We start from the raw sequence: 14,777 nt of genomic DNA on the forward strand, positions 1-14,777 counted from the left end.
CCCTGGTTTCAGTATGACTGAGTGACCGTCGCTCATAAAGACAATGCTTGCTAACACGTAATAACTAATGTGAGCTCCCTCGGCCTGCATAGGAGGGTGACACTCAGTCCATAAGGCAAGGCAGTTCATGGTGCCTTAGACATATACACATGGTTTGTGAACGAGAGGCATATTTTGCCCCCCCCGATGAGCAGGCACACAGTGATCGCCCAAACTGCACCAGAGATCTCTCGGGGGCAGACAGAGCCTATGATAGTAGGCCAACAAAAGCGAGACCAGCTCGCCCCCCCCCCCCCCCCATGACCCGTTATTCTGTAGGTCCGTGCCTGCCCCCAGCAGCCTTTCATGGCTCTCGCAGGAAACCATTTAACACTCGCTTACATTTGCTCTCCAGTCTCACAAATAAAGCCCATTGCATTTCAGGAGGGAACGTTGTCATATTCAGAGCGTGGGATCCTTGACGAGTTATAATTATGTGTCTGTCTGCCCATTTACTTGTGAATTAATGTAATTATTGTGATTTAAGCTGTTTTAGGAGACAGAGGAAAGGCTCCACCACCTCAAGCACTTATGAGCAGCTCTCGAGTGTGACGCCCGCCTTCCCAGCATCCCCGGCTGCCCACTTTCTCCCAGCAGCAGCTGGGCTCCTTACTGGCTCATGTTGGTGGTATATGATCCAGACGACACTTTGTTAGGTGCTGTGTATGTTCACTACTCTACTGCAAACCAGGTGGCTCCTCCAAAACAGATTCTTTTAGTCATCTGCATTTTGTCCTCACACCTGAGCTTTTTCGTGCCAGAGCCAGTCTTCTCCCTGAAATTCCTCCAGGGCTTCTGTCTGGGCTTCTGTCTGGGCTTCTGTCTGGGCTTCTGTCTGGGCTTCTTTCTGGGCTTCTTTCTGGGCTTCCCATCCGATTGGTGTGAGTTCTACCCCCTATTTCCCTGTCACTATAGATCTGCCCTGGGTACTCTCATGCATTTGTGTTTGTTGGGCTAGATCAGGTGCTTCTGCTAGTCATGGTTCTAGAAAACAGATTTCAAAATGCTTCAAAAACAGTTTTAAGTTTTTTTTTGTTTTTGTTTTTTTTTGCATATTTCATCTAAAACTGTGATGTTTTGAGAGACTCCTGGCTTTGAGAGCACTTTTCAGAAATTCAGGCTCATTAATGGCCTCATTAATCTCATATCACCATAGAAAAATGCTTCTGGGAAAGTCTGTAAAAAGTCGAACTCTGTATTGGTTTGCAGATAAAATCATCCGATTTATCGGCTCCACAGATGTATCGGCATCGACAGAAAGCTGCTGATGAAGCAGCGATGATGTCTTTGTAATATTAATGATCAGCAAAGGAGCGCTGTCACTGCACAAGATGCTGAGAAGCTGGGTCAGCGGTCGCTGCCACGTCACCCGCAAAGGAGCGCTGTCACTGGAAGAGTCAATGCGTAGCTCCCATATCACGTTTTAGAAATCATATCTGAGACAAAGTGAAACTGGCCAGACTGTCCCCACCCCCAGGTGATATTATCTTGCATTACACCGAACAAAATCCCAAGATTATTTTCTTCGCAGATACAGCTCTCGGTGTAAATAAAGTAGGAGATGCCTCCTGGGTATTAGTCTATTAGTAAGTGCTGTGGTTCTGGGTGGGGCTGAGACGTGCCAGAATGCATGCGTAGTTATGCAGTAGCGAGGCATAGGGGCGAGGGAGCACCCTGGATGGGATGCCGGTCCGTCACAAGGCACAAACATTATGGGCAATTCAGAGCAACAATTTGATTAACTGCACACCATTGAATCGTAGGAGGAACCGAGTCCCCAAGGGAAACAACATGCAAACTTCTTACGTAAATAACAGGGGCAGGATTCTAGCCTGTGTGACGCTGCCCCGACAAGGTGTTCCAGAACATTCCGATCCAAGCGGAGACCGTTAGCCAACATCTCCAACAGCCACGGCCCTCCAGGTCGACACAGTGTGACCAGAGGCGGAGTCCTAGGACCGGAGATTGGCTCTGCCTCCCCGGCCTCTCAGAGGGAGCCGGCGTGCTTCATCACCTTCAGCCCAGCACCGTTTGCTCTGATAAGATACTGTTTTCTAGCCTCTAATTGCATTACTTACATCTGAGTGGGTGCAGGAGGGTCTGGCAAGTGATTTATGAAAGCAGTTTATGGAGGGCTTACGACGGGCCACTCTGCACACGCCCGGAATGGGGCTCTTTGTTTTGCAGCACGGCTGTGTAAACACTTATTCATTATGCCAACGGATCCCATAAAGAGTTTAAAGTTTAACTGACACTCATGGAGATAAAAAGATCATTCTTATTGAGGGAAACTCTTAGAAGAATAAAAGCTATCATTATGTATAAGCCGTGTGTCTCAGTGGCATGTGTGGGTGTAACTTCTTTTCCCAAGGGCTTAAAGACCATTCCTTTCTCTTTTTTTGTGGTCTTGACCTTGACCTCTGACCCAGCGGAGCAGGCCTTGTGATTGGCCTGTGACTGATCCATACTCTCGATCCAAAGCTCTGAGCGCACTGCCAAGATGACATTCTCACCCGCACGGTAGGCTCCGTATTATAAATTCAGGATCATTTTAAGTTGGTCTTTCGCTCTTTTTAACTTGTTTGGAGTCAGGTTATCTTACATAGGGATTGGATGCGTCCAATATACCGAAGGCACAGGTAGGTGGTGTCCACACAGGCATCACTCGACAGGCTGAATTCAGCATCAGCTGCTGGTAAGGAGCTGGAGACATTACAGCTTCTGGCAGACTGTGCTGGATGTGCCTATAGGTATTTATACAATAGTCACCAAGCAACCCCCCCCCCCCAGCTGATACGATCTTGTATCAAATGCATAGCTCCCCAGATTACTCTCTTTGCAGAAGCAGCTCTCACTGTGCATGACTCCTGATTTATATGCACCCAGAAAAAAAGGAAAATCTACATTCTATACTGGGTTGTGGGTCTGTGGGGTTTGTACTTGACTTTTCCCTGCTTATAATGATATTTGTGCTTTTTATTATGCTATTTTTCACATTAGATGAATTGATTAAGCTATTTATCTGGTCCTATTGGTGATGTCAGCTTTTTACCGAGGTCCTATTTACAGTTCAACTGATTTTCCTGCTACAAGGAAATGATTATTATTATATGATGAACATTTATTGTTACCAAAGAATCCACAGTGAAATAATTAAGGTAAAGCAGGATTTTGAATCGCTGGAGCCTTTCTGAAGGTCCCTCATGGGTCACGGAAGCTTCATGGGCAGTAAGTATATTGTAGCTGGTAAGCTCTTCTCAAAGTGTGGCTTTCATTGTGGAGTCACTGGTCTAAAACCGTTCCAACTGCTCTAAACCAGTCTAAACTGCTCTAAGGTACAGTAAATTGGTTTAAACTGGTATAAACTGGTCTAAGGTATAAAGTGGACAGAGGCTAATTTCACTGCAGCAAAGAGGGTTACATTTACAGATATAAGTGACCTCATATATATGCAAAGACCCTTTACACACATACACAGGTTTGTATTCATATCTTTGTGGCGACTCTCCGTTAATTTCTACGGGGAAAAACATGACATATCCCAACATGACAACCTCAACCCCCACCCAGCCCTAACCGTAGCCAAAAGTAGCCAAACAAAATGCAAGGTAACATCTATGTTCAGTGTACGGTGCTCATGGAAATTTATTGCCAAGACTGACCTTTATTTAATTTGTGTGACTTCAGATATTTATCATGCCGTATGTATGATGTCAAATCTGATAAATCAAGTGTAATTCTAGTAACATAATTGTTTAAGATCAGACTGTAGCAGTGCACGCGCCTCCCCAGCCGACCTGCAGTGCCCATGGGTTAGTGCACTTCAGCTTTTGGGTGTGTTCAGTTGCTTGTGATGTTTCTGCTGTGCGAAGCTTTTACTGCACCTCTGAGCTCCTGAATGAGGCTCTGAATGTCTTTCTGTCGACCAACGATAAGTCACTGTCACGTTCATTAGAACTGCATCCAATTAAGGAGAATGCTCAATGATTCTCTAACTACCTTAGCCTTAGGGTCCGATTAAAAGTCACACCTAAGTTAAGTCAAACTATGCCAGGCAGTTGATTGTGTAAGGCAGACGCTGAATGGAACGCTTTACATATCTATGCATATTTTAATTTTGTATGGAAATCAAAAGCAGTTTGCATGTTTTCATGGAGTCGTCCTGCGGCTTCCTCCGGGTACTCCGGTTTCCCCCACAGTCCAAAAACATGCTGAGGTTAATAGGAGTTGTCACATTGCCCATAGGAGTGCATGTGAGAGTGAATGGTGTGTGAGTGTGCCCTGCCATAGGTTGGCACCTCATCCTGGGTTGTTCCCTGCCTTGCACCCGTAGCCTCCAGGATGGGCTCTGGGCCCAACCTGAACAGGATAAGTGCTTACAGGACAGGCAGCAGTGTTCCAAGTGCAGACCACAGCCCCGTCTTTCAGACCCTGCCTGACCTGAAGAGGCAGCGTTCCAGCTTGGTCGTTTTTAAAGCTCTTTGGAAGTTTCACCGTGATATTCAGTAACACTTTACATTAGATTTAGCGAGGTGCTGTGCAATTTTCACCATTTTAGGGTATTTTACCGCGATGTACTTTTATATAACAGACTTCGTCTGCTGCTGTAATAGTACTGAGGTCAAATCTATAGAGAATTTTTACACATATACACTGAGAGTATGTCACCGTTCTGCAGTATAGAAAATCTCGAGCTACCTATGCATTTAGTTTCCACTGAGTGGTAACTGATGATTATAGAGTATGTGTATTACGGAATGTTTCGGCAGAGTGGGTTTTAAGATCAATTTGGGTCCAGCGTAGCCTTGCATTCCATCCGCTGTTTGGAGTCAGCATCATTCTGACCGTCACTGCAGGAGCCTCCGTCGCCCTGCCTGAGGAGAGCTGCTGATTACTCTGCACACAAACGGCAGTTTTAATGCGCTCAGCAGTCAAACTTAAGGGCGGTAGCATCCAGCTAATGTTACATGTGTTCTTATACATCATGTAACACATTATACCATTATTTGACTAAGTGGCATTAAGCAGAGGCTATTAACACCGAATTAATGTAAATATATTCTGACCCGGGATTGACAAGGCAATCATAAAACGTGCTCTATAATTAATTTGAAGTGCTTGAACGTTGTCTCATAAAAACGGGAAAAAGTGTAAAAATGGCTGCTGTGTATGTTGTTTCGGTTGTCTGGTAAATTGTTGTATTGAAATGATAAGACTGCAGTAATGGATCTTGTTATGAACCTTAAAGTTCGGCCTCAGCTCAGAGCTGAGGTTTCTCCGTAATGCTGAGGATTCACAGTGGCAGCGCAAACGGCTCCCTTCCTCCCTTCCTCCACTCCTCAGGCCAGGAGACGCGGCTGCTGACCGCCTCTGGCTTTCTTCCTGCTTGGGGTGACTGGCTTTGCCTTCAGCCACATCCGTCTGTTTTAGAAATGCTGTCATCTATCGCAGACACCAAATACAGAAACGGATCCTCAGATGTCTGGGGGTTTCTCATAAACTGTCAAAGCTGACATCACTCTCTGCGATACGACCGTGCTCCCGTTTGATCTCCTTAATGTATGCCAGAGTGCAGTACTGCACCATAATAATTCCCGTGCTTATTTTTGCAGCTTGATTCATGTGTTGTATTCCTTGAAATGTTTTTGTGTCTCAGACGCAAAGAATGGCCAAGAAGTACAGTTTCACCCTGTCTCGTGTTCTGATGCGTGTTCTCTGCCTGGGACGGCATAATTGGAAAAAACAAGAGAGCAGAGGGAAAAGGGGGGAGCTGCTGTCAGTAACATCAGGTTTTCAGCTTAAGATTTTTGATATTCACTGATAAATCCACAGACAGTCCTGGTCTTTACCTCTATCCAATACCACAGTATCTAACCCTTGATGTAAAGCTCATAAACATTGACCATAAGACGTAAAATTCTTACATACTTTATCACAATACATGTATCCTGTACTCAGAATAACTGACCCCACAGTACAGACCAACATTCAGAACATAAACCCACAGTACAGACCTACACCGAGAATATCTGACCCCACAGTACAGAGCCACACTGAGAATATGACCCCACAGTACAGACCCACAGTCAGAATATCTGACCCCACAGTACAGACCCACATTCAGAACATGAACCCACAGTACAGACCTAAACCGAGAATATCTGACCCCACAGTACAGAGCCACACTGAGAATATGACCCCACAGTACAGACCCACAGACAGAATATCTGACCCCACAGTACAGACCCACAGACAGAATATCTGACCCCACAGTACAGACCCACAGTCAGAATATCTGACCCCACAGTACAGACCCACAGTCAGAATATCTGACCTCACAGTACAGACCCACACTCAGCCCTGTTCAGTCTCTACACCCCCTGAATCTCACATACTTTGAAACAGAGCTGCAAAGGCTTTCAAGTATGTCCCTTAAATCATACACCGATTTAAATGTTTGGATTAAAGCCTTAAAACCTTAAAACAACATGATCACACATATGTATAGAGCAAAGATGAGTAATTGCTGCCCTCCCTTTCTCCCCATGGTCAGCAGGTTGGAAGAACATCAGCAGCTGCCTGTTCCTGGGGATGGAGAGGACCAGACCACACTGTTTGAGGTCAACGTGAGGACCAGCACTGGGAGGTACACAGCGTGCAGGTCTGCCAGGAGCTGTAACTGCCCTAGTTCCCTCAGCCTCAGAAGGCCTTTATTCTCGTTGTCTTCATTAGACATGATAAATGGAAGTTCGCTGAGGCTGCCGACGCCGAGCAGGAGTCTGAGCTGCGAGCAGCCTTCCTGACCAATCACCGTTCAGTGTTTTATATTAGCATTATGATGGCAATCAATATGTGAATGCACTGCCTTACTATTTCCCCAGTGGTATCATTTGGAGACTAGATATTGACTGTAATGTACAGAGCAATATTTATTTCAACAAGCCGTCTGTGGGCGGGAGGCAGTGAGGATCCCGTCTTTGTTTAACAGGTAATAAGCCATTTGTTTTCTGAGCACTTCTCAGATTTGGGCTGCTTATCGTTTGCCTTTGCTTATTGCCGCTGTGAAGAACGGGCTCCGTTTTTAATTTACCTCTTTTTAATGCTTATTTGCTTTACTCAGGATGTGGTGAAACCCTCTGTTGCTGACGAGGCCTACCCAGGAGAGCAGGTTAGTGAGATCCACGCCTCCGAGACCATCCTGGACCAGGCAGGTCCACCAAGCTTGCGGCCGAATCCACCCAGTATTTACTATCATCACACACTTAACATCGCAATAGCAGAAGATAGCATGTAAAAACAAGGCATGATATGGTAAAGAACTACAGCTCAAACTGTATGTGTGTCATGAACCATATCCATCATGTCCCCAGTTGGCCAGCAGAGGGTGCTGGCCATCCTGTGACCACCTAATTGTTCTCAGTCTACTGTGACAATACCCCACACCCGCCTTTATTAGTTCCTCGTTAGTGCCTGCCCTCACTCTAGGTCCAGTCTCATCACTCCTTCCTGTTCTTCACTTTTAGTCCCTTGTGTTCCTTTGTTTTCTTATTGCTGTACTCCACGTCAATAAATCACTTATCAGTCCAACCCAATGGTGCCTTTGGGTCGTGCCTCCCTCGTCAGATGTCACTATGTCGAGTTACACAAAGGGGGACGTATCAAAAGGCAGCACCCGCCCAGATTTAGCCACGCGACCCTAAGACAAATGACGCAGCACAGCAGTGTGGTACGTGTGACATACTTAAGCCTGGCCTCATTCTGACTGCAAGCTCACTGCGCGATGTGTGTGCATGAGAGCAGCTGTGCACCCGCTTCCTGGGAGGCCACTGCGCAAACGGGTTTATTCCATCAGAAATTAGTTACGTAATTAAGCTTAAGCTTTTGTGAATTCAGAATCTGAAGCGACCTTAGATTTTTATAATTATTATATTTATTAACGATTCCTTAGTGATTTTTCTAAGCTGTTTGTACTGATAAGAGAGGTGACACAAAACTTTTGGCCCTAGAAATGAATTTCCAGTCTAATTTAATTTTTATCATAACTGCTGAACCAATAAAATATGAATTACCAGTTGAGCCTGTATAAGCTGAATTTAGCAAATTGTTCTAGTAAGTCCTGCTGCTTTATGGTTAGATAAGCAACAGATCAGTTTAAGGCAACATATTTACCTGATTGTTCACATTTTATTTCCCTCCATCCATCCTTCAACCACAAGCCAACTCAATTACCTGTCATACATTTCATAGAGGATCTGTTGCCCATAACTAGGTCTGCTATGCCATGTCCACATGAACAACCACATTACTGATGGCTGGAACAAAAGCCAACTTTCACGGAGTTCATCTAGGAGCAGCTTGGTCGCCGCAATGCCTCTGCCCTCCAGGAAGGGCGCTATCTCCATGCTCAAGTTGATTGGTTGGATGAATCTGCCCAATTGGCAGACATCCTGATTTTCCCAAGTTCAACGTGTCCCTGGGTAAACAAGGGAGGGGCCTGTGTTTCACTTCTTTAACCAATCACAGTCTTCATTGCATTACATCACCACATTGTGGGGTGGTGTGTCTCTCAGCAGGCTGAGCTTCCAGCTTTGTGCTGAGAAGGTTGCCGGTTTGAGCCCCAGCCTCAGCAGAATAATCACATGTCTGTGGGCCACAGAATGGCTACCCGATGTGGGGTGCCAGCTTCTCTGGGGGTACCAGCTTAGCTAATCGATTTCACGAGCGCCACGCTGTCACATCGCCCACAAAGTAAAATTAGCTGGTTATGTCCACACCCATAGAAGCACTAGGACCCTCTGTGATGCTCGCATTGTGCTTTGCACAAATAGAATTTTAATTTAATTGGGTGAGTAACAATGGTTTATTTAAAAATATCCGGTATCTGATTGGGGGGCTAGGTGTGGATGTCAGGGACAGGAGAAATGAAAACTGCAAAGCCCCAGCTGGAAGCACTGATGTGCCTGTTACCAATTGGTTTATCCACTTCCCTTGTTTACCTTATTGTTCTGAGTTCAGCCATTGGCTGATCTGTGGCCTGCTCCTATCGTACTGAATGGTCCGTCTACCCTCCGTGAGATTCAAAGTCTCACCACTTGTGTGACTCCTGATCAAGCATGTTTGGTCTTTGCTTTGCTTATAATGTGCACAAAGGACATCTGTTCTGGGTTTGATTATATAATTAGTATTGATTGAATTTTAATCTGGTCTGTTTGGTATTTGCTCATGCAGGTGAAGCCATTTTTACGGGGTGATGCTCCTGTTTATGTTCGTTCCCTTTATGTGTCTCACTGTTTCCCCCAACAGTCAGACACAGGCTACTGCAGCACTGTGTCCCTTTTGATGGCCAGGAAAAAAAAAAAAAAAACGTGTGATGTCATCCTGAAGACAGCAGCCAATGACTTTCCTCTCGAGTTCACCAGGGTGATGAGCTGCATAACCAGCCGCATCTTGCCTTTGCTTTCATACATTGGACCCTTGTGTCGCTCATGACTATATTCAGCCCATGGAGGGAGCTGTGTATCCTGGATTTAGTCCAACTCGCTTATCTGGTTTTATTTTTTATTAACATCATGACACTGAAGTTTGAATTTTTGTTTTTAACATCGTTAAAGATATCAGGTTATTGTCAAAGGTATCGGCTACACATTGCCTAGAGTAAAACAGGAACAAGGTTAGTGGAAGACAAGTGTGTCTGGATTCATTATTGTGTGATGTTTAGAACCTAAACATCCTTTCTCGCTTCTCAGTATGCAGCTCTTGGTATCCAGGCTGATGTATGCCAACAATAAGTGCACAGCGACACTCCAAACAGCAAGTGAATTTAATTCTCATTTTGAAACGGTCGCAAAAGTATTGTTCATGCACGACCTGCAGTTTCTGAACACAATAGTACAATTTGCACGTCCCGTATTACTTCGTCATCCCCATATCACATTGCTTATTATTACGTCTTTCTTATATTGCACTATTTTTTATATTGCAGTGTACTAATGAACGTTTTATCGCCCACCCATGCACCCTCCTCCGCCACAACGGTGGTACAAGAATTTCATTATATTACACGAATGTATATGACAATAAAACCTGAAACATTAAAATACGTAGGAACGTACCTTAGATCATAATACTCAAGTGATATGGCAGTTACAGGCCGATCCTCTTCCCTTTTTAGCCTTCGCACAGGCCTAATGGCAGAACCTGATTGCAACATAATATAATCAATATAATTTAAGGGGAATGCTATTTCTAAGCCTAATAGGGTCAGTCCGTGCCAAATTAACCAATGTCCAGAAAAGTTCCATGGGCATCATTCATGATTTTGATGAAAACTTGGTATTTTGATCCTTATAGAGAACATTGAAAATTCCCCAAGTTTTATTTTAAAATTCTGATGCAGTCCAAAGTTATGGCCCTTTCAAATTTGGGTGCCACGCCCCTTTTTTGCACTCGCGAATCGCACATGTCATTTGTAAGGGTTTTCAGGAGACCATATCTTCGCTTCTAAGCATGCTAGAGAGCTGAAAATTGCTCTCCTGGTATACTTTTCCCTGCTCTTTCAGAATCTGGATGGATTGACCAAAGAATATATAAGAACTGTGAACATGGCAATAAAAATTCCTGCAATAAAACTTTATTCATTTTCAGTGTTCTCTATAAGGATCAAAAATACCAAGTTTTCATCAAAATCAGGAATGATGCCCATGGAGCCCCTGGTTGATTTTGCATGGACTGACCCAACAGTAACACCGATTTAAGCAAATGCAAATCTAATTCTAATTCGATTAATGTCATTATACTTCATCATAGTAAAATTGGCTATTTTGTTAATACGATTTCGGCTAAACCTAGTTCATTTCTGTTTCTTATTAATTATTAAAAGATATAATGCTTTATGATGTGGATTAGTACTATACTACACAATATATCCTATACAATAAATGCTTTTCCATGACAAGATCTTGTAGTTACAAAACGCAACTACATAATTTCACTGTAAATGAATTTTAAAAAGCTTTTTCCCCCTCTCACATCTCTTTCTAAAGCTTAAGAAAATTCATAACTGGAAATGTACTGATGGATGACGGGATACGTAGTCTTGAGCAGTTCGCTAATGAGTTGAACTGTAGGTCTGTAGGAACTACATTTCCCGGAGTACAACGTAAAAATGTGCCTGCCCACAATGCGGAAGAGTTGCCGGTTACAGTACATCTTAAAATAGGTGTACATTTATCTGTGTGTAGTCATTTTAAACATTTTTGTTTTATTTACAGATTCACTATATGTGCCTAACTGATGATTTCTGTACTACAGTTACTGTGAATCTCATTTTGAGCTATATAGGGACCGTTTGTCGCACAACACTTGAGGTGTGTTTCTTTACTTGTAGGGAAGAATATCCGTATTTGCACCAGCTCACAGGTGACTTAAACACCCAGGAATTAGGTCGGGTCTGCAGTCATTCTGAGCTCCTGAAATACTACCATCCCTGCTTCATTTTAGGGTTTGCCTTCCACGAAAATCAAAGACAGAATAAGTCGCTGATGTGTAATTTAATTTGTATTTAATTAGTGTTTATCATTGCTAAAAAATAATTTAAACAAAACTAGAAGACGCGCTATTGGTTTAGAAAACCCCTGAACATTGAGTTTAGCTTTAAAATGGATTACCAGCATATAGCAAATGCCGTGGCCGACAGCCTCGTCGCGTACTCCAAGGACGAATCGGGATGGAAAGCCTGCAAGAAAACGGTAGGTTTACAACGTGCAATAAAGGATTTATTCACCTGTAAGATGGAAGATTTTATAGTCATACAGCTGAAACGATCTGAGGAGCTATATGGTAGTGATTAGGGATGTAATGATAGTGAGTCCAATACTAATGTTAGAAGAACCGGGTGGCTTTAAATTTCAAGTCCACTGTCGGCTTTCTGAGCTTATCCTACATTTTAGTGATCACGCATGAATAGTAAGAGACACCCGGCCGCATGTGTCTGGGTGTAACAGGTGTCGCTTCTCTGCCCGCTGGTCTGTCACATTAGGGTCCCCCTGACATGCGCTTGTGCGGCTTCTTCATCCTCAGGACGCGGTTACCGTCTACTGGCGCCCGTCAGCCGAGTTCCCCGGCAATTTGTAAGTATTTCTTCGCATGATGTCCCTAAAGATTTTCCATTTGGACCTCGCCTTAAAAATGACGTCACTCTAATATAGGCACGTTAAAGATCATTTTTAACCGAGCTAAATGTCGTTTGTAAGGAATTCATATATGTCAGTTGTTGAAAAAATGAGTGTATTGTTCGATTACGTAAATGTATTCTGTTGTTAACTTCGTTGAGAGTACACGATTATTCTTTTCTGTTTTTTTAGTTTTTTTAATACTGCCTTATATAGTGTCTCTGATTTCATGTCACCAGATACAAAGGTGACGGGGTGATCAGTGCGAGTCCCGAGAGGCTGTGGGACTGTTTAAAGCCGCTACCGGACGGGCTGCGAGTGAAGTGGGACGACAACGTCAAGAAGTTTGAGCTGATTGAGATGGTGAACGACGTGAGTGTGTGATCAGACTGGGCTCCCGGAGTATCGTAACACGTATAGTACTATGCAAAAGTCCGATGCAGCCAAACAAAATGTTTGCTGTTATTTATTGGGGTAATACGTGTATATTTGCTCAAAAACACAATGTAACATAATAATACAGGCAAATGAACAGGTGACACGATACAAATAATAATTGCACAGTGTCTCCTAAGATGGCTGGAAGTGCAACATGGTATACTTATAGCGGAATTCTGCACATGGGTATATTGGATGGGTGCTGCATGTACCGGACTCCAGCAGCGTTTTTGAAATGGCTAAGCTGACACACTTTGACCTACATAATACCATAGTTCTACACCAAGGATGATCAAATGGCTGATCCAAATCCAGACCAGACCGTTATTCAATAGTGGGAGGGATCCCCCAATAAAATCTACCCGGAAAACGGCAGTGTACTTTGGATTGGTGTCGTGGACGGAATTTGGACCTCCGGGACAAATAATCGAGCAACCTGTTCTACACCAACATGAAGATTATTTAAACAATTTCCTTTCATTGCTTAAAACTTTTGCACTGCGTTGTATGTTATGTTTACATTCATTTGCTTTCTGAAGCTTTTATCCAAGCAGACTTTATATTTCTCATTTATAAGCCTACAAAATGATATTCTTTAGTATAGAACACGGTATTTTCGTTTCCACATGCTGGCGTGTTTGTCCCCTATGCCCAGGCTGTGTCTGTGTGTCGCACCGTCACCCCCTCGGCCGCTATGGGCATCATCGCACCTCGAGACTTTGTGGATGTGGTTCTAGTAAAGCGCTACGAAGACGGCACGATTACGTCCAACGGTTCGTAATATGTACACATAACAATGAGCAGTGAATTTCGGTGTTATTGCTGCTTCCCCCCAGCAATGTTTGTGTATGTGACCCGTTCTGTTCTGCAGCTACCCATGTAGATCACCCCGATTGTCCCCCACAGTCTGGGTTTGTTAGAGGGTTTAACCACCCCTGCGGCTGCTTCTGTGTTCCCATCCCGGGGTAAGTGATGGGAGAGGCACTCCGCGTACTGTACCTCACATGGAAATAGCTAGATGTCATTGTGCATCTACTATAGTGGACACAAGAGGGCAGTAGATAACTATACATTGTATGCAGAAAGGACAGAATAATGATGTCATAACAATAAGGCAGTAAAAATAATGTTACAGGTAACAGTTAAAGGCATTGAAAAGGAATTTTAATTAAAAATATATATGTTTTCTTCTTTTGAAAATTTGCGGGATAAAGTGCCTGCTTGAGTCTCTAGATTCTGCTCACTTACGCCTCCCCGATCTGCCTTTTTGCCCCCAGGGAGCCGAATAAGACTCAACTGCTTAGCTTCTTCCAGACGGACCTGGGGGGCTACCTGCCCCGCTCAGTCGTCGACTCCTTCTTCCCCTCCAGCATGGCTCAGTTTTACAGCAACCTCACCAAAGCTGTTAAATCCCTGAAAGATTTTTGATGGTTGCCTTTCCGGGGGCTGTGAGAGAAATCTGATGTGGTCCATTCCTTCAATGCTGGATTGTGCCGCCTTTCATACCCTTTCATACAGTTTTGTAAAACCTCATCAGTGATGCTGATTAAACATATTCCCAGATTCCAGTGGTGAGCTAGGCTCTGCTAATCTGCTAACCACTAATTAACTAGGCAAACCTTTTCGTTAGTTGATTAGCATTTCTGATAACTTAGAAAACCGTTGGTGGACTAATTATTTTCCGCCAAATTTAGTTGCGCTTACTGTAAATCCGATAACATTTTTCACAGGTACAGTGAATAAAGTTCAACAGTCAAAAACGTTTGTAAGCCGTAAAATCATACATATTTGTTCCTGTCTCTCGTGAGCGTTTCTGCAACAGTGTTATATTGCATATATTCCATGCTGTTGGCATGTCCATGTAAACTGGGTTATACTGAACTAAGTGGAGAACAGGGGCTTGTATCATGAAGCTGGTTTTCTTGCTTAGCTGGATAACTTCTCAGATTTAAAGTACCCTAGTTCAAATGGATTTTATTTTTTGTGTGCCATTGTACACGCACAACTTGTACAAGTTTCTACATTCCACCAGCATCCTTATTAAAAATTATTAGGGTCTATGTCCTACCTTGTGTTTCAGTGAAAACCTTTTATAACAGCTCCAAAAGTTCTTCATTTGGTGCAGAAAAC

The 14,777-nt window shown here is 43.7% G+C and overlaps 1 protein-coding gene across 1 annotated transcript; it reads left to right on the forward strand.

Moving 5' to 3' along the window:
* The first annotated feature begins 10,977 nt into the window (after positions 1-10,977).
* stard5 (StAR-related lipid transfer (START) domain containing 5) lies at positions 10,978-14,714 on the forward strand. Its single transcript, XM_048972310.1, has 6 exons — positions 10,978-11,786; positions 12,118-12,167; positions 12,449-12,581; positions 13,303-13,420; positions 13,519-13,612; positions 13,925-14,714. Exons 1-6 carry the CDS (start codon positions 11,697-11,699, stop codon positions 14,073-14,075), a joined length of 636 nt encoding a protein of 211 aa, XP_048828267.1. The 5' UTR covers positions 10,978-11,696; the 3' UTR covers positions 14,076-14,714.
* The last annotated feature ends 63 nt before the right edge of the window (positions 14,715-14,777 follow it).

Source organism: Brienomyrus brachyistius, chromosome 13 (genome assembly GCF_023856365.1).
Source record: "Brienomyrus brachyistius isolate T26 chromosome 13, BBRACH_0.4, whole genome shotgun sequence".
Lineage (NCBI taxonomy): Eukaryota > Metazoa > Chordata > Actinopteri > Osteoglossiformes > Mormyridae > Brienomyrus > Brienomyrus brachyistius.

What these genes read in the sequence shown, in the direction of transcription:
- stard5 (XM_048972310.1), top strand. Translation starts at nt 11,697, where the DNA reads ATGGATTACCAGCATATAGCAAATGCCGTGGCCGACAGCCTCGTCGCG. An exon ending in CGGCACGATTACGTCCAACG is followed by an intron (nt 13,421 to 13,518) that starts GTTCGTAATATG and finishes TCTGTTCTGCAG; the next exon opens with CTACCCATGTAGATCACCCC. An exon ending in TTCTGTGTTCCCATCCCGGG is followed by an intron (nt 13,613 to 13,924) that starts GTAAGTGATGGG and finishes TTTTGCCCCCAG; the next exon opens with GGAGCCGAATAAGACTCAAC.